Source organism: Delphinapterus leucas, chromosome 6 (genome assembly GCF_059928025.1).
Source record: "Delphinapterus leucas isolate spDelLeu-1000000601 "Yukka" chromosome 6, BTC_Dleu_Yukka2, whole genome shotgun sequence".
In the NCBI taxonomy this organism is placed as follows: Eukaryota; Metazoa; Chordata; class Mammalia; order Artiodactyla; family Monodontidae; genus Delphinapterus; species Delphinapterus leucas.
The window spans coordinates 17,929,235-17,954,818 of record NC_143134.1 but is presented as its reverse complement, the minus strand read 5'-3'; the positions used below and the strand labels follow the sequence as shown (position 1 = coordinate 17,954,818).

Below are 25,584 nucleotides of genomic sequence, written 5' to 3'. Positions count from 1 at the left end.
TTTTTGTCGGTACGCGGGCCTCTCACTGTTGTGGCCTCTCCCGTTGCGGAGCACAGGCTCCGGACGCGCAGGCTCAGTGGCCATGGCTCATGGGCCCAGCCGCTCTGCGGCGTGTGGGATTTTCCCAGACCGGGGCACGAACCCGTGTCCCCTGCATTGGCAGGCGGATTCTCAACCACTGCACCACCAGGGAAGCCCCTAAATGTATTTTTTTCATCAGTTGAACTTACTGTTCTTTTTCTAGAGATATTTACACAATAGTTTCTCTCCATGTTGCTGTCACGTTTTTAAATGGAAGGACATGGGAGAAGATGCATGGAAAGCCATGCTTCACACATCAGAACTCTCTGGGGTTCTTTTCTTAGCCCACTTCCTGGGCAATCAGTGCCTAAATCTTCAACTGCTGGATTTATATCTCTCGCCCTGCTCTCCCCGCCAAGCTCTTGACTCATACATTCAGCTCCCTTCTCAATGTGCCTACTTGTCGTCCCGCAGGTACTTCACACCAACCATGTCCAGTCTCAGTAGGAGATGGCATGAACCTTTATGCAATCGCCCAATCCAGATACCCAGGAGTCATCCCTACGCGGCTGGAGCCTGCCCCTCAGCCTGTTAAGTCCCTCGAGGGCACGAGGGCACGACTGGGTCTTGTTAGGGTCACACATCCCTCGAGCTCCCTCCAGTGGCTGTAAGATACTTGTTGGATAAATGAATACACATACGAACGACTTCTTCTCTTTCATTTCAGGGCAATGGCTGAAACCACCTTGCAGGGGAAATATGAAGCAGGGAGAGAAAATTCCTATCTTCTGGCTGGATGTCATTTTATTGGGCACAGAGAAGGGAGTGAGAAAGGCAACAGGCTACTGAGGCTGAGTGACCCCAGAAAGAGGGGGGCTCCTCAGGAGGCTAAGGCCCAAGAAGGGCTGTTACAGGGAAAATTTGCATACCAGTGTGTATACTATACACCTGTGTCTGTCGCTCCCCAGTTGAATTTTTTTTGTTGTTCTCCATTTATGTTATTTGCAGACATTTGCAAATGATCACTGATACAAACAACACCATTCGATAAACCCATGGATCCCTTAAGAGAATATATCAGGTAAAGGAGTACTGTAGGTGGGGCTTTCCTGGTGGCGCAGTGGTTGAGAGTCCGCCTGTCGATGCAGGGGACACGGGATCGTGCCCCGGTCCGGGAAGATCCCACATGCCACGGAGCGGCTGGGCCCGTGAGCCATGGCCGCTGAGCCTGCGTGTCCGGAGCCTGTGCTCCGCAACGGGAGAGGCCGTAACAGTGAGAGGCCCGCGTACGGCAAAAAACGAGTACTGTAGGTGGATATGGAAAACAGATAAATAGAATCACAACAATGATAGCCCTGCAGGGTGCCAATCACTCTTCTAGAAACACCACCACCAACAACAATAATAATTGCAAATATCTGGCTGCTGGGCATTATATTACTTCATTTAATCTTCCCAAGCCTGTGATGCGGTAAAAAAAGCTAAAGAAGGACTTCTCTGGCGGTACAGTGGTTAAGACTCTGCACTTCCACTGCAGGGGGCGCAAGTTCGATCCTTGGTCGGGGAATTAAGATCCCACATGCCTCGGGGCCAAAAAACCAAAACAGAAAGCAGAAGCAATATTGTAACAAATTCAATAAGGACTTAAAAAAAAAATCTGCCCTCAACACTTTATGATGACTCCCAGTTCAGGGGTGATGTGGTAATACCATATGTAAATATGGATTATTGCGTTTGAAAGTCATAAAATCAGGAGTTTTTCATTTTAGTCATATCAAAAAACAGCTTCGACTCACCCCTGTAAATTGCCTAAGCGTAGGCTGGGAGCTGAGTGACAAGTAACGGCCACTGGTGGGGATGAAGATGTCTGGGGAGGACCCCTCCCCAGAAGGGTTTCCTTCCAGGAGGAGAGTCTAAGCGGGGTGACTGCTCATCCTGGCTTCAGCTGAGTGGATGCTTCACCCCCGGGATGGAGCTGCTTCCTGCACTTTTCCATCTGGGGATTCTGTGCAGAGGACCCCTGCTGTCCTCTGTCTGCCTACGAGCCCAGAAGGCTGAACAGACGGCCTGATCACCCCTCCAGGTGACACCGACGAAGAGGGTGCTCTCTTTTCCTCCTAGCTTACTCTGCTTCTATGAGAAACAGAGGAAGGTATGAGGGAGAAATAATCAACACAGCTTTAAAGAAGCCACAGGCCTGTCTTTGTTCTTGGTTTGTCTTTAACTTGGGGTGAAACTGTCAGCTGTGGAGGAAGGCTAGGCAGAAAATTCTAGCCAGGGTTTTGAAACTTAAATCCATGATTTTGTGGGACTTCCCTGGTGGGCCAGTGGTTAAGACTCCATGCTTCCACTGCAGGGAGCGCGGGTTCGATCCCTGGTGGGGGAACTAAGATCCCACAGGCTGCACAGGCGTGGCCAAAAAATTAAAAAATAAAATAAATTAATCCAAGATTATGTGATGGCACCATTCAGCCTCCCAAGTAGGTGGCATAAAGTAGGAATGTGTTCCAACACATTCCAATGGTTGTTTGTTAGTAGGGATCATGAATTCATATTTCAAAACATCCATGTCTTAGAATATTGGCTTCTACTGTAGTTTGTGGTAAAATACCGTATTACAAAATGTTTTACACGTGCACATACATATATACTACATATACACGTATATATTTTAAACCCCAGTAATAACAGTGATTAAAATACCCGTCATAACTAATATGTATATAACTAAAAGTATCACATAACTCATAAACACGGTTCTTCTTTTCTGGTAGATCCTCAAGAGAAGCTCATTTTTGTCAAATACTTTGTGTTTAACTCTTCAGCAAAAAGAAGCAGCCATTTGGCCCCAGGGCAAGAGAAGCAGGTAGAATCACTCCTGTTGGAAATGCCAGGGTAATTTATTATGGGTAGCATGATCAAACCAGAGGCTACAAGACAGAACAAGTAAACTATGCTCCTTCAGAGGCAAAGGAGAAATGCAAAGACTCTAAGCAGTGGCCCTTCCTGAGAGTTAATTTTGCCCCCAGGATTCTTAGCAATTAAGCCTTTTGGTCTTGTAGGTATCAGAAATTAACAAAAGTCCATATTGTAGTTAGTAGGCGGCACAGCGGCACAAGACAGAATTCACAGCGCTGAGTTTAACACACGCTATTCCATCTGGGAGCGTGGAATCAAAAACCCAACACTGGTGACTTCCCGGGTGGTCCAGTGGTTAAGACTCTGCGCTCCCAATGCAAAGGGCCCAGGTTCGATCCCTGGTCAGGGAACTAGAGCCTGCATGCCGTAACTAAAAATCCTGCGTGCCACAACTAAGACCCGGAGCAGCTACATAAAAAAGCAAAACACAAAACAAAAAAACAACCCCACACAGATGAGGAGTAATGAGCAGGCAGAAGATGTTATGGAGGCCAGGCAGGAAAAGAAAATATATGGCTTACATTTCCTATAGCTCTGGCTGCAACTATTCTTTACACAGAGGAAGCTCAGCAGCGTCTCAGCAGCTGCTCGCCATCAACACTCTCACTGGTCCCTGCTGCCTCCATGATGATTTGGTGTGACTCTGACAGCTTCTGCTAGTTACTGAAGCTTACTCTGAGCTGAGCACTGTTGTTACTAACTCTATTCTACAGACGAGGAAACAGAGCCTCTGAGATTGCTAACAATTTGGCCCAAATCACTGAGCTGCTAAGACTGTGAGATCAGGCATTGAACCTAGGCTGTTTCAGTCCCTAGCCTGTGCTCTTGTTCAGCAAAGTGAAAAATAAGATGGTATTTAATGGGGGAGAACACGAACATGTATTGAGTACTTAATATATACCTGGCAGCATTTAGTCCTCGCCACAGTCCTGCAAGGGAGGTATCATTATTCCCATTTTATAGATGAAGAAACTGAGGCTCAGAGAGGTTAAGTAACTTATCCAAAGTTGCGCTGTTAAGTAAAAAAGCCCAGGTCTCTCAGACCGCAAAGCCCATACTCTTTCTTATTCTTCCTTCCAAATGGAATTCTCAGGAATGTCACTGAACTAAATAAATAAAAATCTCTCCTCTAGATATTTTTACCTCTGCACATCCAAACCAAACAGACATTATAAAACGAATACCTGGGGGTTTCATCAGAAATTGAAAGGAATCTATTAAAGATTGCCTGCAAGGAAGCCACTGCATAAACTGTGTTTTGTAAATTCTTCTGTTGTAATTAATTAAGTTTTCTAAAGTTCAAGAGAAAGATGGAAGACAGAAATCAGTTTTTATTGGTTTACAATCAGAATTCATAAATATACTGGCTTCTTTTTTGGTATAAGGAGAGAGCAGAGAGTAAATGTGGTAGGAAACTATGGGGGTCCACAGATCCAGAATTTAGCCTGGAATGGACTTTAAAGATGTAATTCAAACTTATAAATGGGGAAATGAAAACTCAAATAGCTTGAGTGACTGCTAGTTAACAGTAGAGCTGAGGCTAGAAACCTGGGTGTCCTGATTCTTAAACCATTATTCTTTCCATGACATGAACCAGGAATCACTTTAGAGAATATTCCTTTTTCCTCCTCTTTTGACCCAGACAGGGATGAAAAAGTGAGAAAGCTTAACAAAGCATTAAGGATCATACACCATGATCAAGTGGGGTTTATCCCAGGAATGCAAGGATTCTTCACTATATGCAAATCAATCAGTGTGATACACCATATTAACAAAATGAAGGATGAAAACCATATGATAATCTCAGTAGATGCAGAAAAAGCTTTCCACAAAATTCAACACCCATTATGATAAAAACTCTCCGGAAAGTAGCCAACATTGTTCTCAATGGTGAAAAACTGAAACCATTTCCTCCAAGATCAGGAACAAGACAAGGTTGCCCACTCTCACCACTCTTATTCAACATAGTTTTGGAAGTTTTAACCACAGCAATCAGAGAAGAAAAAGAAATAAAAGGAATCCAAATTGGAAAAGAAGAAGTAAAGCTGTCACTGTTTGCAGATGACATGATACTATGCATAGAGAATCCTAAAGATGCTACCAGAAAACTACTAGAGCTAATCAATGAATTTGGTAAAGTAGCAGGATACAAAATTAATGCACAGAAATCTCTTGCATTCCTATACACTAATGATGAAAAATCTGAAAGAGAAATTAAGGAAACACTCCCATTTACCACTGCAACAAAAAGAATAAAATACTTAGGAATAAACCTATCTAAGGAGACAAAAGACCTGTATGCAGAAAACTATAAGACACCGATGAAAGAAATTAAAGACGACACAAACTGATGGAGAGATATATCATGTTCTTGGAATGGAAGAATCAACATTGTGAAAATGACTCTACTACCCAAAGATATCGACAGATTCAATGCAATCCCTATCAAACGACCAAGGGCATTTTTCACAGAACTAGAAAAATTTCACAATTTGTATGGAAACACAAAAGATCCTGAAGAGCCAAAACAATCTTGAGAAAGAAAAATTGAGCTGGAGGAATCAGGCTCCCTGACTTCAGACTATACTACAAAACTACAGTAATCAAGACAGTATGGTACTGGCACAAAAACAGAAAGATAGATCAATGGAACAGGATAGAAAGCCCAGAGATAAACCCACACACATATGGTCACCTTATCTTTGATAAAGGAGGCAAGAGTATACAGTGGAGAAAAGACAGCCTGTTCAATAAGTGGTGCTGGGAAAACTGGACAGCAACATGTAAAAGAATGAAACTAGAACACTCCCTAACACCATATACAAAAATAAACTCAAAATGGATTAAACACCTAAATGTAAGGCCAACACTATAAAACTCTTAGAGGAAGATATAGGCAGAACACTCTATGACATAAATCACAGCAAGATCCTTTTTGACCCACCTCTCAGAGAAATGGAAATGAAAACAAAAATAAACAAATGGGACCTAATGAAACTTAAAAGCTTTTGCACAGCAAAGGAAACCATAAACAAGACAAAAAGATAACCTTCCGAATGGGAGAAAATATTTGCAAACGAAGCAACTGACAAAGGATTAATTTCCAAAATATACAAGCAGCTCATGCAGTTCAATATCAAAAAAACAAACAACCCAATCCAAAAATGGGCAGAAGACCTAAATACACATTTCTCCAAAGAAGATATACAGATTGCCAACAAACACATGAAAGGATGCTCAACATCACTAATCATTATGTGATTAGAGAAATACAAATCAAAACTACAATGATGTATCACCTCACACTGGTCAGAATGACCATCATCAAAAAATCTACGAACAATAAATGTTGGAGAGGGTGTGGAGAAAAGGGAACCCTCTTGCACAGTTGGTGGGAAAGTAAATTGATACAGCCACTATGGAGAACAGTATGGAGGTCCCTTAAAAAACTAAAAATAGAACTATCGTATGACCCAGCAATCCCACTACAGGGCATATACCCTGAGAAAACCAATTCAAAAAGTGTCATATACCACAATGTTCATTGCAGCACTATTTACAATAGCCAGGACACGGAAGCAACCTAAGAGTCCATCGACAGATGAATGGATAAAGAAGATGTGGCACAGATATACAATGGAATATTACTCAGCCATAGAAAGAAATGAAACTGAACTATTTGTAGTGAGGTGGATGGACCTAGAGTCTGTCATACAGAGTGAAGTAAGTCAGAAAGAGAAAAACAAATACCGTATGCTAACACATATATATGGAATCTAGAAAAAAAAAAGTGGTTCTGATGAACCTAGGGGCAGGATAGGAGTAAAGATGCAGACATAGAGAATGGACTTGAGGACACAGGGAGGGGGAAGGGTAAGCTGTGGCAAAGTGAGAGAGTGGCATGCACATATATACACTACCAAACGTAAAATAGCTAGCTAGTGGGAAGCAGCTGCATAGCACAGGGAGATCAGCTCGGTGCTTTGTGACCACCTAGAGGGGTGGGATAGGGAGGGTGGGAGGAAGACGCAAGAGGGAGGGGATATGGGGATATATGTATACATATAGCTGATTCACTTTGTTATACAGCAGAAACTAACACAACAATGTAAAGCAATTACACTCCAATAAAGATGTTAAAAAGAAAAAGAGTAAATAGGCATAAGGGATCTTATTGGGGTTTTAAAATGAAATGTTTTAAAACTGATTTATGTTGATGGATACACAACTTGCTAATTTCACTAAAAGTTATTGAATTGCACACTTGAAATGGGTGAATTAAATGTTTTGTAAAATATGCCTAAAAAAACCCCCCAAAACTATCAAGACACTAAGAATCAGGTTATCCTGGAAAGAGGTCAAGAAGGTAACTGCAGAGGCTGGAGCTAGCAAAGCACAGGAAAAGATAAGGTCTTATCTAAAGCAATTAACAGTAAACCGGCAATTAGAGGATTTTGTTACTTGTGTTTAGCTGAATGCTGTGAATAGCAAGCTTTTTGAAATTCTTGGCCAGATCAGAACCTAGAAAGTGAGGACTTCTAACCTCCGCTGAGTGTGAGACAAAAAGGTAGTTGTTTTTATACTTAACTTGGTAGAAAAAAGAAAAACAAAAACAGACGAGAAACAAGATATCAGCTGGGGTCCCTGGGGTCCCAATTCCAGGCCCTGGGAAGACCAAAGCTCACCCCCTCGGTTTTTGTGAATTGTCCTGAAGGGCTCTCTAGGTTTCTAGACTTCTTTTTTTTCTTTCTAATATTAGAAAGTGAAGTCATCCTTTATTCCTCTTTTCTTCACATGCCACATCCAATCTACCACAATGCAGAATATGATCACTCCTCACCAATACCACCGCTAACATGCTGGTCTGAGCTACCAGCATCTCTCCTAACTTCTTCCCCTGTTTCCATTCTTGCCTGCCCCCCCCCTTTTCTTATGGCCGTGCCACACGGCATGCGGAATCCTAGTTCCCCGACCAGGGATATCGAACCCGTGCCCCTGGCAGTGGAAGTGTGGAGTCCTAACCACTAGACGACCAGGAAAGTCCCCGGTTTCTAGACTTTTGAGACCCTGCTTCCATGTGTAAATTGAGTAGAATTTACTAGAGAGATGGAAGGCGGGGTTTAAATCCCAGTAATAGGGAATAAATTTGATAGGAATGGATGGGTTACTATCCAACACTAACCTGGCCCCTCTCCCCTTCCCTGTCTCAGCTTCTCTCCATCAGGCTGGCTTCTCTTTCCTGGTCTTATCTCTCTCCTCCCCTCTCTCTGCTCCCCCTCCACTCCCCTTGCAGGAGCAGAAGCAACAAGGTCTTCCTCTAATCTCCAGCCTCGGCAGGCTTTCCTCCTCTGGAGCCCAGGTGCCTGCAGCATCCAAGCCCTCGAGGTGTCATCCCTCCCTACAAGCCCCTCAGCGGCTTTCCCCCGAGGAGACAGCTCCCTCCTTCCCCTTCCCAAAGAGGAATCGTGGGGTCAGCTGTTAAGATTTAACAAAAAAATTTTTTTCACATCTTTACACAAGATCGGAAAATCTCTGAAGTTTAAGATGGTACCCGGCTGTCCTGTGGTGTTTATATTTTTTCATTGCTTTGTTCTGTATGGAATTTTGTTATAGTAACTAATGGTAATGGGCATTTCCTGATATTTATATAACTTTGATAAACTACCTTCAAAATTACAAAGCGTTAGTGATCGGATCTAGGCTTTATTCCCATCTTCTATCAGTGATTCACTCTAAAAGGTGGTTCAATGAAGCAGCTATGATGAGGCAGTGCTAGAATTAAAAGGGAAATCAGGTACCCTTGCAGGCTTTGAGAACACAAACCTAATGATAATAGAAAACATCACCAACTCACAGCAATATACGTGGATTTGAAACTGTTTCCTGGAGAAGGTTTCCGATATGGGGGAGAACTCTCACATTTGAAGGCTCTAAGTAATGACAGGCAAAAAGTGAAAATGTCTCAGTGGCCTGACAGCCACGCCCTGGAGAGATGGCCTAAGGAATATTCTTTGTACTTTACATCCGTGCTTTTTTTTTTTCCTTCCAACTCTTCCATTTAAAAAAAACCAAAACATTTATTTATTTATTTTTGGCTGTGTTGGGTCTTCGTTGCTGCACACGGGCTTTCTCCAGTTGTGGCTAGTGGGGGGCTTGTTGCGGAGCACAGGCTCTAGGCGCACGGGCTTCAGTAGTTGTGCCTCGTGGGCTCTAGAGCGCAGGCTCAGTAGTTGTGGGGCAAGGGCTTAGTTGCTCCGCGGCATGTGGGATCTTCTCGGACCAGGGCTGGAACCCGTGTCCCCTGCATTGGCAGGTGGATTTTTAACAACTGCGCCACCAGGGAAGTCCCCAACCCTTCCATTTCACAAAGCTTTAACTTCTCCAAGTATCAAATACCCCTTTGCCACTTAGAGGGGCAAGGAATACTCCAGTGTTCAGGCCTCAGGCCCTTCCTGGGCTTTGGTGATCTGTCCTTCTCATCCTGGCTTTATAACGTGTTCCCCTAAGTTTGCCTAGTCACCTGTTTCTCGAGTTCCTCCTGAATCTTCCTAGATAAACCTGTCTAAATGATGCAAGGATTTTCTATCTAATGAATACGGGATTTTCTCCACTGCAATCACACCCAGGCTGTGTCTACCACACTCTCTCTACAGCTGCACTTGTTGGAGTTTTATTTACTCCCTACTTTTCTTATGTCCCCTAATTGAATTTCCTCAATACCCATTTCCTCTCCTCTCAGGCCCCACTGCCACTACTTCTTCATTTTCACAATCACCTTGCCTCATCTAGGAGGTTGCTCTTTTCCTCTGAGGGATGTGGTGGGCAGTGGGGCAAACTGGCACCTGCGGGGAGGGGGCCTTAGCCGCCTGCAGCCTGTGGTCCAAACAGCAGGCTTATCACGGACACCATTACAGAGTCAAAAATCCTAGCTCACTTTTGGAGGGTTTAATTATGCCTTGTGCTCCTCAGAACTAAGCAGAAACAGGGATTCTCTTTTTTTTTTTTAACCTTTTTTTTCTTTTTTTTTTTGGCCTCGCCATGAGGCATGTGGGATCTTAGTTCCCCGACCACAGATCGAACCCGCGCCCCCTGCAGAGGAAGTGCGGAGCCTTAACTACTGGACCAGCAGGGAAGTCCCCAGAAATAGTGATTCTAATTAGCATATTTACAGAAACAATACAAGTAGATCGATACAATTGTACACTTCACTTATTAATAGCTTAATGGTTCTCCATCACTGTTTAATTTGCCCTGGCTTCCCTTTCAGCTTTAATTAGCACAACTTTTGAAGTTGTTAATTTATAATGACTATTTTCACTTAAGCAAGGCCTGCTAGTGTGTGCCAGATGGTAAACATCAAAAACCCAGAGGGAAGGTTTCTGTTTAGCCTTCGATTTTTGTTTTGTTTTTATTAAGCCAGAGAAAGCTTCGATTGTGCTGATAATTTGTAAGCATACATCACCAACTTTTATCTTCCTTCAAATTCCCGGTTCTCCCCCAGATATGTCTTCTAATTCTGGCCTAGGAGGGGCCAGGGAACTAGGCAGAAGCATGCCTGAATGGCTTGGGTGATAAGCCTCATAAAGTTATTTTTCTCAATTAATGGTTTTCACTGACAATTTTACTGCTCTATTTTAAGCTTCCCCATTCCCTTGGGCATCTGTACATATGTCTGTGATAAGCCTCATCCAGTCCAACAAAACTGGCTCCTCAGAATACAGACTACCCTATCTTAAAAAGCTCATCTCTCTTTTTGGAACATAACACTTGAAAATGCATTTAAACAGAAAGTAATTGAGCTTTAAAGGAGAACTATAAAAGTGACTTATTCATGAGTACACACTTATTCCTCTCCCAATTGACACCCATTTTATATTAATTTTCCTTGAGTGTGTATCCGCAGCCTTTTTCTAAATGTTTACTACTAATAGAAACTGTTTATTCCACCCTTATTCCCTTCAACTTTGCTCCAAAGATTCTCATATGTGCTGAAAGGGATCTATTGGGGGTACAGAACCACAATTTGGGAAAGTCTGCTATGAAATAATAATGCTCCCTAGTCATAATCACTGACTTTTATTAGGTAGTCAATTAGCTATTTTTTAATTAGGGAAAGAAAAGAAAATTCTTAATTCATTTTTTCTGAAGTTATTTGAAATGCACTTTTATAATCATGTTCCACTGGTGGCAGGAAAGCTATGAAAATCATGCCTTTTTCTTAGATTAGTGGAACCTTCACTCTACAGATAAGTAATTTCTATAGAGAAATTTCTATAGGCTCTCCTCCCCCCACCCCAAAGGACTCACAGAAGAAGAAAGAACCAATGATAATAATGCTCCCTTTATACTGTACAGTTTTCAAAGCAGATTCATACACATCAGTTCATCCAAGCTTTTCTCTCTCTTTTTTTTTTTAAACAGGTGGGAAAACAGAGGCTCAGAGAGATAAAATAAAGGGCATCTTCAAGGTCACACAGCTAGTCAGTCAGTGTCAGAGACTAGGATTTAAACCACCACTTGATGATTCTGATTAAAAAAAAAAAATTCAGGGACTTCCCTGGTGGTCCAGTGGTTAAGAATCCGCCTTCCAATGTCTGGGACGCGGGTTCGATCCCTGGTTGGGGAGCTAAGATCCCACATGCCCCAGGGAAACTAAGCCTGCGCTCAGCAACTTCTGAGCCCACACGCTGCAACGAAAGATCCTGCAGGCCGCGACAAAGACCCTGCATGCTGCAACCTACACCTGACACAGCCAAATAAATAAATTAAATAAATAAATTTTTTTTTTTAAATTAAAACAAACAGAAACACCAAATTCAATCTTGCGAATAGGATTAGAGATCCAGCAATTATCATTAACATTATGTTGGGGAATCTTTTGTAAGAAATACTTACCAGTGACTGTGCTTTTCCTAGTTTAGATCTGTCCTGTGATTTATTTTTCTTATCACGTGACTGTCGGTTGAAATCTGGAGTCATTTCGTGTCTTTTCCTTCTTCTGTAAATTGGAAAGCATTGGAAAAATTATAAATATCATTTTAAAGCTTTGGTGGTTGGCATAGCTGTTTGTCCATTTGATTTTGTTGTACCTGTGGTTTAAAAGATTGTCTTCACTCAACTGGAAACAAGCCAAATATCTATCAATAGAGAATGGGTACAATAAACTCTGACACATCCACACAATGGAGGACTGTGAATTGTAAAAAGGAAGGCAGAATATTTCTTTATATAACTGTGGAGTGATCTCCAGGATATATTGTTACATGAAAAAAGAAAGGGGGATAAAGTGTTATGTATTGTGTGACACCATTTCTTTCAGAAAGGGGTGTGTGTGTGTGTGCGTGTGTGTGTGTATTTGTTTATATATTTTTTAATGGAAGGACTGCACCACGACATTTTGAAAACTAGTTACCTATCAGCAGGATTCCTTTGTGGTCCAGTCAGGAACAGGGAACAGTATGGAGGGGTCGGAACAGAAGCTAGACTTCTCCAAATACACTTTGTTTTGTGTATCTGACTCTGGAACCATATCAAAATTATAAAATAAAATGAAGGAAGGAAATTCCCAAAAATCTAAAAACAAAATGAAATAAATGATCTTATCTCTCCAGTTGGTGGCATTACCCCACATAAAGGAATTACTTCGTGGGACTTTAACATAGTAATTTGTCTGAATAGTCTTAGTAGAATATATCCTAAGGACAAAAACACAGGCAAAGAAATTTTAAACTGTTTTCAGTAATCCTGTTGTTTGTATTAATACTAATATTTGTTTTCTAAAACTATTGTATGTAATAGGACAAAATAGGGATCCACAAACTACAGCCCAGAGGCCAATGCAGACTCATGCTTGTTTCTGTAAATAAAGTTTTACTGAAACACAGTCATGCTTACTTCTTTCATATGGTCAATGGCGATTTTCAGGCTGCAGTGTTGGAGTTGAGCAGTTATGACAGAGATATACCCTGCAAAGCCTAATGTATTTGCTGTTCAGCCCTTCCCGGAAAAAGTTTGCCTAAAATAATGGACCAAGGCAATGATCATCAATGGCCACTAACATCACAAAAAGAGAGACAAACAGAAACCTTGTGGCTCATGATGGAAGTACCTGAGCATTATATACTCAGGCCTCCAGATCTGAAGACTGGTACTTGTACAGGAGACAGAGGAACATGCTGGGAGTACAGTCCCCAAAAACCAGAAGATGAGAAGGTCTGTAGGATAAATGACCTGATTTCTATAACAAACAAATTGCAAGGGGAAAAAAAGGAGGGCAGAGAAGAAACCTATGGATCAAAAAAACCCAAAAAACTTAAGTGACACATGGACCAAATGTAATATGTAGACCTTATTTGGGACCTGATTAAACAAATCAACTGTTTAAAAATATCAAACCCTTATGAGACATTCAAGGAAACCTGAAAACCGACTTGATTCTTGATTGATTATATTAAGGCATCATTCATTGACTTAGAAGTGATATGGTATCATCTTATGATTTTTAGACAGAGTCTATCTTTTAAGGAGAGGCCTTGAAATATGTATGAATGAAATAATATGACATTTGGATTTGTCTCCAAAGTAACCAGGGGGAACAGCAGAGTGGGTGAGGAATGAATGAAACCAGACAGGTCATGTGTTGAAAACTGTTAATGCTGGATGGTGGTTATAAGAGGTTCTATTCTCTTTACGTTTGCATATATTTGCATTTTCATTATAAAAAGTTTTATTGGGACTTCCCTGGCAGTCCAGTGGTTAAGACTCCATACCTCCATTGCAGGGGGCCCGGGTTCAATCCCTGGTCGGAGAACTAAGAGCCCTCAAGCTGCGCGGCCAAAAAACAAAACAAAACAAAACAAGACCAGCTTTGCCCAAATATTTCCTGATACTTAATTTTCAAAATTTTCCACCAGCTTTTTTTTTTTTTTTTTTTCCGTACGCGGGCCTCTCACTGTTGTGGCTTCTCCCGTTGCGGAGCACAGGCTCCAGACGCGCAGGCTCAGCGGCCATGGCTCACGGGTCCAGCCGCTCCATGGCATGTGGGATCATCACGGACCGGGGCACGAACCCGTGTCCCCTGCATCGGCAGGCGGACTCTCAACCACTGCGCCACCAGGGAAGCCCTCCACCAGCTTTTAATTAAGAAATTTCAAACATACAGAATAGTTGAAAGAACAGTAAAGTGATTACCCATATACTCTCCAACTAGATTCAACAACTGATAACATTTTGCTATTTTTGCTTCATCTCTGTGTATGTGTATATATATTTTCCCCTCCCCTGGGCCATAAAAATGTAAATTGCAGACACTTCATCCCCAAATACTTCACTCATCTCCTAAGGTAAAGACATTTGCCTACCTAACCACACTAGTGCCATCATACCTTAGAAAATGAGCAGTAATTCTTTAATGTCATTTTAATATATGGTCCATATTAACTTTATGCAATTATCCCGAATGCCCATTATAGTCTTTCTTTTTTGAACCAGATCCCGCCTAGATTCCAACTGCATTGGTTTGTTATGTCTCTTATGTCTAGAACATTTTCCCCCGCCTCTTTTTTCCCCCTATGGCACTGACTCTTGGAAGAGTTCAAGCACCTGGTCTATTTTGGTGAATGTAGCACATGCACTTGAAAAAAAATGTTTGTGGAATTGTATGTTTATCTTTTAAAATCTTTCAGATTTTGCTTTCTGTACTTTTAGGCTTTGTAATTACGTACATATGCATTGCAACAGTTATGTCTTTCTGTTTAGTTTATAGATCCCTGTATCATTATGAAATGTCCCTCTTTTTGTTTGGGAATACTCTGTCTTTATGTCTATTTTAACTGATATTAACGGTCATTCTAGCCTTCTTATGCTTCCTCTTTGTATGGTACATCTTTTTCTACCACTTTATTTTTAAGCCTAACTGTGCCTTAGTATTTAAGGTGTAGCTCTTGTAAAAAAGCATATAGTTGGTTCTTGCCTTTTTTACCCATTCTGATAATCTCTGCCTTTTAATTGGAGTGTTAAGTACATTTAATGTAATTATTGCCTTTCACAAATAGTATTTGAGTCTCACAGAAAACTCAGGAGACTATTGGTTTTTCTCAGGTTAATGTACCATTCATATGCCTAGGTAACTAAATTTGCCTCTCTCTAATTTACCAACCTAGTCCAGACTAAGGGCCACATACAAACTTAGACACTATCCTCAGGCATACACCGACCAATACACAGTTAATACATTCACAGTGGTTCCAAATTCAAGAGTTCAAAAGGATATACAGTGAAACTTTCCTATCCATCCTTGTCTCCAACTTACTGTTCTCCTTGAAGGCAAATGGTAGTATCAGTTTCTTGTGTTTATTCCAGAGATATTGTATGTATATAAAAATATGAATGTGTATATATGTATCTTTCTCCTCCACCCATTTAAATGTAAACAGTAGTATTTCTTTCAAACTCTGTTTTATACCTTGTCTCCCCGCCATCCCCCTCGAACTTTCTAAATTATCAGCAAACTATTTAGACTTTTTCTGATACAACTAGATGAATGTGAATTTCATGAATCAAAAGGCTACACTTCCTTTGAAATCCACCATTTAATGAGTATTGCAATGATAGTCAGTGGTAACAAAGATGAGTAAGGCATAGTCTGTGCTCTCAAAGAGCTCAATTCTTGCTTAATTAGGGATACCACTCTCATCTCACCTCCAAAGGATCCCAATGTAATTTGAATGTCCCTAAGTCATCAAGCCTTCTGGGATTACCCTTTCCTTTTTTAGCCAAATAATATCCTTTTAGAAGCCATCCTACTAAAAAAAAAAATGCTTACTTACTATGAGTCAGGCACAATTATAAGCATGCTACATATATTAATCCTCACAGTGATCCTGTGACTTGGGTATTACTACTATTGCCATTTTACAGAGGCGGAAACAGGCACAGAGAGGTTAAGGGACTCCCCAGGGTCACACAGCTAGAAGTGTGGGAGTCTGGATTTGAACCCATGCAGTATGGCCCCTGAGCCTGTACATTGTCACTATCTTATGCTGCCTTGATGTTAATCTGTTGAAATAGAACCTAAAACTATGAAAAATGTATTAAAACATTTTTAACTTTTGTTTCCTTAATTTCTTGTTTATCCTGTGTGCGTGCATGTGTGTGTGTGTTAACAAATGAACAGATACATATGTACATACAGATGTATATTTACTTACTCTCTTTTCTTTCTACATTATGGGTAGGATACTAGAGACACTCTTTTGCAATTTGCTTTTCTCACTTAACTATGTACCCTGGAAATCACTCCTTACCCGTTCATAGAGATCTTCCTCATTCATTTTTACAGTTGCCTAATACTCCATTGTGTGAATGGACCATACATAGTTTATTCAACAAACACTCTCCTATATATGGGCACTTAAGTTATTTCCAATATTTCAAAGTCATAAACAATACTGCAATAACTATCCTTGTGCTGATGTACTTTTGGTATTTTCAAGGTTGATTCCTAGAAGTGGGATTGCTGGGTCAAAATAAATACAGATATTTTTTGCTGGATGCTGTACAATTTTTCTCCACAAGGTTTGCGCCGATGTATATTCCCACCAACAGTGTATGAGGGTGCCTGCTGGCCCACAGCCTCACCAACAGAATATATTGTCAAACTTTAAAGTTTTTGCCGATCAGAGAGTTGAAAAATGGCATAGTTTGCAACGTTGTGCAAAAAGCAACACTGGGAGGATAAACCAGAAACGCATGAGATTGGTAAGTGGGAATGGAGTGGAAAAGATGAGTGTGAGGTAGAGTGGAGGAGATGGAGGGGGTGATTCTCTGAGTCCACCTTCTGTACGCTTTTTGTATAGTTTTACATAGTTTTAACTCTAGAATCACATAACATACTCACATGGGGAAAGGGATATTTAAAGAAAAGAACCCACATGACTTTTGAACACAGTAGTATGAGTATATACCCAGGCTAAAGGCAAAAGAACCAGAAACAAATATTGAATTCTAGTTAGTAGATTTGTTTCGATAATGATATGAGTTAGCAATTCTGAAATTACTTTCAGAATTTGTTAAGTAAATATATACTCTGTGTATGTACTATATATAATACATTTTATATAAAATTATATATGTACATATAATATATAATCAAAATTATATATGTATATATATGGAGATATGTATATGGAGATTACATATTTGTATATCCCTTCCTCTGTCACAGAAGGGAGATACAACTGTGGAAAAGGAAAAGGAAAAGACTAGAATGAACCTTATGGTACTGGATTGGAATTTGAGGTATTAAAATATTAAAAGAAGCTGTAAGGAAAGCATTACAGCTACAAAATGCAAACAAATCCTAAAGAACCGGACAAATTTACCAATAATGGTTCATTTACTTTTCAATTACTTTTTGCTTCTACGTAGTGAAAAGCATTTGTATTTCACAGTAAGTTCTGTTTTCATCTTTTCATAGACTGAAGTGCCAGTAGATTGTTTCTAAAAGCAAAAGAAGTGGAGAAGGGCATGACTCTCACCCTTGCCAGCTTTGCTCAATGGGGTCACAGTTGTCCAGGTAATTGAAGCGAATGATATCAGTTGGATGTTTGTCAGAGGATCGCCAGGGTGGGAGTTCTTTCTCCCCTGGGTGGTTCTTCTTTCTCAAAGAGGAAGAGGACCGGAAAGCTGATGAAGGGGATGGCTTTTCCCCTGGAGAACTGCTTGTAACTGGTTGAACATCAGCGATCACAAACCCATCTTTTGGAGGTGTCTAGAAGAAGAAAATTAATTATTTCTGTTCCCCAAATACTATAATAATAACAGAAGTAAAACAAAGAACATCATCATCACCGTGATGGCAATGATAACGGTGATGACGATTATAGCAGCCACCAACCCAGGACTACTTGCTATGTGCCAGGCACTGTCTCAGAAGTGTTCATGCGTTACTTTATTTAACCTTCACAATAACTCTAAAAGGTAATTGTAACGACTCCCATTTTACAGAAGAGGGAACTGAAATAGGATAAACTAATTAATTTGCTCACTACTACTACATAAGTATTGACCCAGGGTCAGAATTTGAATCCAGGACTATCCTGCTTCAAGTCCACACACTGAACCTCTCTATCCTGAACTGTCCCCTCTCCTACAATATCATTGTACAGTTTTCCACAACTGCAGTTAATTTATTCATAAAAATATACACATTCTAAAAAAAGTACCCCAGCCCTAAGTATACCTAAAACAGACAATTTCGATTATGTAGGGGTAGACTTCATAGATTTTATCAGTTATCAAAACTTCAGCCATTTGCAAAGAATACTTCTCCTTTTTTTTTTTTTTTTTTTTTGCGGTATACGGGCCCTCACTGTTGTGGCCTCTCCTGTCGCTCCGTGGCATGTGGGATCTTCCCGGACCGGGGCACAAACCTGCGTCCCCTGCATCGGCAGGCGGACTCTCAACCACTGCGCCACCAGGGAAGCCCTGAATACTTCTGCTTTAATTGCCCAAAATGAAAATCTATTTTTGGTGTATAAAATTCATAAGGTTTTTATGTGGTTGTAGCCTAAGGGAAGTGGTAGTGGTATGCTGAGAAGCCATTAAAGGTTTAATTTTTGTTCTTCAAGAGATTAGGGAAGCTTTGCTCAGTAAATTGGTTTGCTTGACTTGTTTGTGAAAATTTAAAAATTCCCCAGTCCCTCCAAGCAGAGTCAGTTAATTTCTTATCCTTGTTTCAACTGTTCTTTGTATATATTTCTACTACCAGATAGCACTTAGTATTCAATGTTGTAATTATTTGCTTGTTTGTGTCCTGGGTCACTAGACTAGGCTTCCAGAAAGCGGGGTTAAGACCATTGTACTCTTAGCACCTAGCACATAACAGTATTTAATAAATATTTACTCATTTAGTGAGTGATTGCAATTAATAGAGTAAGAAGACATTTTATATTTATATAACTGATGGCTCATTACTGGTTTAGTATTCAATATTTTGTGCAGATCTCATTTTAAATGGACATTCAGGGAATTCCCTGGTGGTCCAGTGGTTAGGACTCTGTGCTTTCACTGCCTAGGGCTCGGGTTCGATTCCTGGTCAGGCAACTAAAATCCCAAGCCACACAGCGCAGACAAAAAAATGAAATAAAAAAAGTAAATAAAATGGACGTTCATTTCATTTCTCTGAGTTCATATTGAATGAAATCTGTCTGTTTTTGCTGGAAGAGGTCTTGTTTAACACCATTGGGAATAAATAATACAGAATAATAAAAAGCAATTTCAGGGAAGAAAATTTAGGCGTGCATGCTACTAACTATATATAAATAAGCGTCATTAATTCTGAAAAGTACACAATATTTGACCCATTAACAGAATAGGTAATAAAGAAAAACTGATGACTTCTCTGTTAAGTAAACAAAAATCTTATTCCCTTTACCCAAAGTCTTTTTGAGAATTTTTAAAATCGTGAATGTTGAAAAAATTTTGAATGCTTTTGTTTGCATATATTGAAATGACCATACATCTTTTCTCTTTTATTATGTGAATTACATGGATTGATTTTTGAATATTATGCCAACTTTATTCTCCTTGGATACATCCCACTTGGTCATCATTTATTATTCTTTTTTTATATATTACTGGATTTAATTTGCCAATATTTTTAAAGGATTTTTATGTCTGTGTTCATGAGGGGTATCGGTCTGTGGTTTTGTTTTGTTTTCTTTTAAAGTCTTTATCTAGTTTTGATATAAAGGTTATGAGTTGGGCAGTGTTCCCTCTTCCTCTATTTTCTGAAAGAGTTTATGTAGAATTGGTATTAAAATTGGTATATTAAAAAGTACTACCTACAGAAATTTAATACTAAGCAAAGATGTGGCAATTTTCTTGCATCAGAACTATTCATTATTTTAAAATATAGTTATGCATAAATATTTTGTGGAGAAAGAGTTATTGCTGAAGACGAAGCATTAAAGTCAGTGTTATATATAATACTCAAAACCTTTTTTCATTCTACAAGTTGGTTAATCACTTTTCTCTCCTCTGCCTCAGACCAGCCCATGCTTCAGCCATTGAATGCCATTTCCTGCCTACAACTGAGAACGAGAGTCAAGAAGAGCCTCATGGGGACTTCCCTGGTGGCGCAATGGTTAAGAATCCGCCTGCCAATGCAGGGGACACGGGTTTGAGCCCTGGTCCAGGAAGATCCCACATGCCGCAGAGCAACTAAGTCTGTGTGCCACAACTACTGAGCCTGCATGCCTAGAACCCGTGCTCCACAACGGCACGGCAACGAAGAGTAGCCCCCGCTTGCAGCAACTAGAGAAAGCCTACGTGTAGCAACGAAGACACAACGCAGGCAAAATTAAAAATAAATAAAATATTTTTAAAAAAAAACAAAGAAAAGTGTTTTGATAAAAAAAAGTCATAGCTATTGTAATTTTTAAAATAACTTGTCTACCAGTTCAGTTTAAAAATTTCTTTTTTTGGCTTCCCTGGCGGCACAGTGGTTGGGAGTCCGCCTGCTGATGCAGGGGACGCGGGTTCATGCCCTGGTCCGGGAGGATCCCGCATGCCGCAGAGCGGCTGGGCCCGTGGGCCATGGCCGCTGGGCCTGCGCGGCCGGAGCCTGTGCTCCGCAACGGGAGAGGCCACAACAGTGAGAGGCCCGCGTACTGCAAAAAAAAACAAACAAAAAAAATTTCTTTTTTAAAGAAATCCTCATGGAGAACACCAATTATTGAACTCAGAAAGACTAGTTTTATCATTGCAATTATAACAATATTAATTATGCATAGTTTATTACTCTACTAAATGTAGATGGATTCTTCTTCGAGCAAACAATAGAACGAAACCTAAGTGAGCACGCTAAACAGTCAGCTCAGGAGCTGACTCTTCATATTTCAAATGGATTCTTCAATTTGAAAAGGATTCACTGCAGCTTTTTTACAGAAAACCCCTGTGGTTTAAAAAATGATTAAAAAATTTTAATTTACACATAATTTTTCAGGAACTCATGTACTGTACAAAACAATGCATAACTCCGTAAGTATATATTAGATCATGCCATAAAGAAAAAGCTCATAAAAATTTCCCATAAGTTACCTAATTAACTGTGACTACAAGAATGAACATAAACATTGGTTATAAAGCATGCAAAACCACTAGAAAATATTATGCTCAGATTATTTACTTTTTATGATTATATGTACATGCTTTACATTGCTAGTTTCTAGGGTAAAAAGAACTTTAACATGCCCATATGCCCTTCCCTAATTACTAATTTATTGCAAAACTCTTCTTTATAAATGATACAAAAATTAACTTCAGCTCGTCTGGTAGAATCATAGACAATTTGAATCAGTTACGTAAAGTGTGATGACCCATAGGTAATAAGGACAGCACGCTCCCCCAGAATACCAGTGTCAGAACTCTGTGGTATAGGCGCCAGAGACACAGAAATCCAGGAATCTGAAGAGTGAGGAGCTCCCAGTCCTAACCTGGGTGGAACTGTGGTTTGGCAGTGTCAGGTGACAGTTCTCAACTCACATGGATACCTTGAAAAGCGCCATCAAGTTCTCAGAAAAGGAGAATTTTAAAGTCACATCAATAGTATATTTCCTTTGAGTCAACTGCCTTCCCCAACTTCAAGATTGATCATTTAGTCTTAGTTCTAGAATTCCTACATAGTGGATGTTTGTAATTTTGTTGCTTCTTTCCCCAAATTTACCTTGGGCTTGGTAACATGGAGTTCTTTCACCATTTGAATATAGTGTTTCTTCCATATACCCTGCTCAAAGGGAGTTGGAGAGAAATTGATGTACCAGTTAAACCGTAAACATTTGAGCATCCAGAGCTGATCCAGTTCCGTTAAGTTCTTCCAATGCCAGCTCACCTGGAAAAACAACAAAAATTTTAAAAAAACAAAAACTATTCAGTTTACATGCTCACTTTCTCTAGGTTTTGAGCTGTCCCTTTCCACCAAATCACAGCTTAGTTACCTACTGCCTGAAGTGCTGCCTAGCCAGGCAGAAGGATTTTTTTAATGTTAATTCAGACTTAGAATCAGAGTCAACTAATGTTTATTGAGCACCTATTAACCATTCTCATAGCAACCTAAGGAGGGAAGTATAATTATTATTCTCATAATGCAAATGAGGAAACTGAGGCTCAGATAGACTTTGGAACTTCCTAAAGGTTCCTGAAGGTCTCCATATGAAAGTTATATGAAAGTTACAGAAACTCCGGTTGGCACATTGCTTATTCTTTTCATGATATGCTTCCTTTTTTCCCTCCATTCTTATGATTTAACTAAATATAAATTTTATGAAGGGAACACCATTGCTAATACTATATTGGAGTGTCCTAAATAGCCTTTAAGTTTCAATAGAGCATTAAGTATTTGTTCTATACATTCCATTTCCATAGCTTTAGTGTCAATCCTACACATCCAGCAAATAGTGGAGGTGACCCTAATATGTGTAGTAGTACTTATAATAATTTACTCCAGGTTTTGAGTAAGTCTTGTTAGAAACTAGAGTCGAGTCCATATATAAAGTTGAGACTAGGCATTCTATGTCTCTTATCAAGAGTTGCAAAGATGACAGCTAACCTTCAAACTCAAATTTCATCCTTGGAAAACTGGCCTATTTTTCAAGATTAACTAAATAAAGAATAATGTTTGAGTGCCCCCCAAATAAGCAGAACACTCTATAATGGAACTTGCTACCCATCCATCCATTTATCTATCCCTCTCTTCCTCCCTCCTTCCGTCCTATCATGTCTAGGATTGTTTTACGCACTGAAGATGAGACGTGCAGGAGAGAGGCATGCCGGAGAGGGCACAATTAGAAGTAATGACAGGTTCAGGAGCTGGAAGGAGGAAAAAGCTTAGAGGATCTGATAGAGCCCTGCGGGCAGAAACAGAAATCACATCTACTTTGTTCAACCAGACATGAAACTACACAGACCTTAATCTCCGTATGGTTAGTTAACTCAATTCAATCGAGAGGTGAGGTTTGGGAAGGAGGGGATGGGGAGAAAAGTTGCTCAATTCTCACTCTTTTCCTCTGAAAAGAGGAACCTTAGATCTGGTTTAGACCTGGGTATTTAAGTTGGGGGTCCCCCCACCGGGGTAAATAAAGTTTTCTTTTCGTTGTTTTTTGTTTTTTAAACTAAACAGGAATGAGGAGAAGGGTAGGTAAGAACTTTCAAAACTATAAGACAGGGACTTCCCTGGTGGCACAGTGGTTAAGAATCCGCCTGCCAATGCAGGGGACACAGGCTTGATCCCTGGTCCGGGAAGATCCCACATGCCAGAAGCAACGAAGCCCGTGCGCCACAACTACTGAGCCCACGTGCCACAACTACTGAAGTCTGCGCGCCTAGAGCCTGTGCTCTGCAACAAGAGAAGCCACCGCAATGGGAAGCCCGCGCACAGCAATGAAGAGTAGACCCCGCTCACTGCAACTAGAGAAAGCCCGCGCGCAGCAATGAAGACCCAATGCAGCCAAAAAAAAAAAAAAACAAAGTTAACAAAACAAAACAAAAAACTATAAAGCATCCCCCACCATATTTTTAAACAGCTCATAGCTCATTTTGGTGCAATGACTTTACTGTTTACTTTAAATCTAGCTGAAGAACAACTGCTTCACAGTCAATTCTGGGAATAAAATACGATGCTGAAATCTTGCAAGACTGACATATGGTGCACATAGATGAGAGGATTAGTTAATTTAAAATAACATCTCCCTGGAATGATAACATTCTCATTGTGAAACACTTGGAAAATTCTGAGAAGCTTGAAGAAAAACAATACCCATAACCCCATCGATCAGAGATGACCATTATTAACAACTTGGTAGAGTTCTTTTCCTTGCCATCTGTTTCCTAGGCACATACAAAACAAAACTGGGAAACTCTGTATACAATTTAAAATCATGCTTTCTTCATTTTACACATAATAAGCATCTCTGTTCTTCCAAAACATGTTTTCTAATAGCTGCATAGTAATTCATCATATGACTGTATGATACTCTCTTATTATTGGGCATTTAAAATGCTATGTTGCGGACTTCCCTGGTGGCGCAGTTGTTAAGAATCTGCCTGCTAATGCAAGGGACACGGGTTCGAGCCCTGGTCCGGGAAGATCCCACATGCTGCGGAGCAACAAAGCCTGTGTGCCACAACTACTGAGCCTGCGCTCTAGAGCCTGCGAGCCACAACTACTGAAGTCCACATGCCTAGAGCCAGTGCTCTGCAACAAAGAGAAGCCACTGCAATGAGAAGCCCATGCACCGCAACGAAGAGTAGCACCCGCTCACTGCAACTAGAGAAAGCCCGGGCACGGAAACGAAGACCCAACACAGCCAAAAATAAATAAGTAAATAAATAAATAAATGGTTTTTTTTTTAATGCTATGCTTTTTTTTTTCTTTTTAAATATTTATTTATTTATTTTCTTATTTGGTTGTGCCGGGTCTTAGTTGCGGCAGGTGGGCTCCTTAGTTGTGGCATGCATGTGGGATCTAGTTAGTTGCCTGACCGGGATCGAACCTGGGCCCCCTGCATTGGGAGCACGGAGTCTTAACCACTGCACCACCAGGGAAGTCCCGCTATGCTTTTTTTTTTTTTTTTTTTTTTCGATACACGGGCCTCTCACTGTTGTGGCCTCTCCCGTTGCAGAGCACAGTCTCTGTACGCGCAGGCTCAGCGGCCATGGCTCACGGGCCCAGCCGCTCCGCGGCATGCGGGATCTTCCCGGACCGGGGCACGAACCCGTGTCCCCTGCATGGGCAGGCGGACTCTCAACCACTGCGCCACCAGAGAAGCCCCCGCTATGCTTTGTGACCACCTGGAGGGGTGGGATAGGGAGGGTGGGAGGGAGGGAGACGCAAGAGGGAAGAGATATGGGAATATATGTATATGTATAACTGATTCACTTTGTTATAAAGCAGAAACTAACACACCATTGTAAAGCAATTATACCCCAATAAAGACGTTAAAAAAATTGTTTCATTTTTGGAATAAGTAATATGTGTACATTAATGCTAAATTCAAAGATACCAAGGGGCACACGGTAAAAAGAAGTCTCTCTCATCCCTATCATCTAGCCACTCATTTCCCTCCCTGGATGTAACCATTGTTACCAGCTTCTTGTGTGTCATTCCAGAATATTAACAGATATGGATATACTCTTTTTTTTTTCTTTCCAAAATGGTAGGACAACTCTGCACTTTTGCTTTTTTCACTGATGATATATTGTGGAGATGGTTGCAACCGGTCCCCTATTAGCAGACACTTCCATTGTTTCCAACATTTTGCTACTACAAACTATGCTGCAACATTCTTACACAGACATAATTTTTGCATGTGTTAAAATATGCCCATCAGACAAATTCCAAGAAGTGGAACTGCTGGGGCAAAGGGAATCTTTATTTAAAAATTGAATACTACAAATTGTTCTCCATCATGGTTGCATCAATTTTTCTACCAACAATATATGAAAGTGCTTGTTTCCCCACACCTCCACCAATATAAAATAGTATCATTTAAAAAAATGACTCAATCCATCTGAGTCATGAAAGATGGTATGATAATGAGGCTAAACATTTTACATATTTTAGAAATATTTGCTTTTCTTTCTGTA

General features: G+C 40.4%; 1 protein-coding gene across 1 annotated transcript in view; it reads right to left on the bottom strand.

Annotated features, from left to right (window-relative positions):
- Positions 1-25,584, bottom strand: part of FBXO16 (F-box protein 16) — a 51,236-nt gene that overhangs the window by 7,165 nt on the left and 18,487 nt on the right. Inside the window, exons 4-6 of the mRNA XM_022594985.2 lie at positions 21,668-21,832; positions 17,478-17,710; positions 11,836-11,938 (exon numbers count right to left, since the gene is read on the bottom strand). Coding sequence (XP_022450693.2) covers positions 11,836-11,938; positions 17,478-17,710; positions 21,668-21,832 — 501 coding nt within the window. The remainder of the gene's footprint in view (positions 1-11,835; positions 11,939-17,477; positions 17,711-21,667; positions 21,833-25,584) is intronic.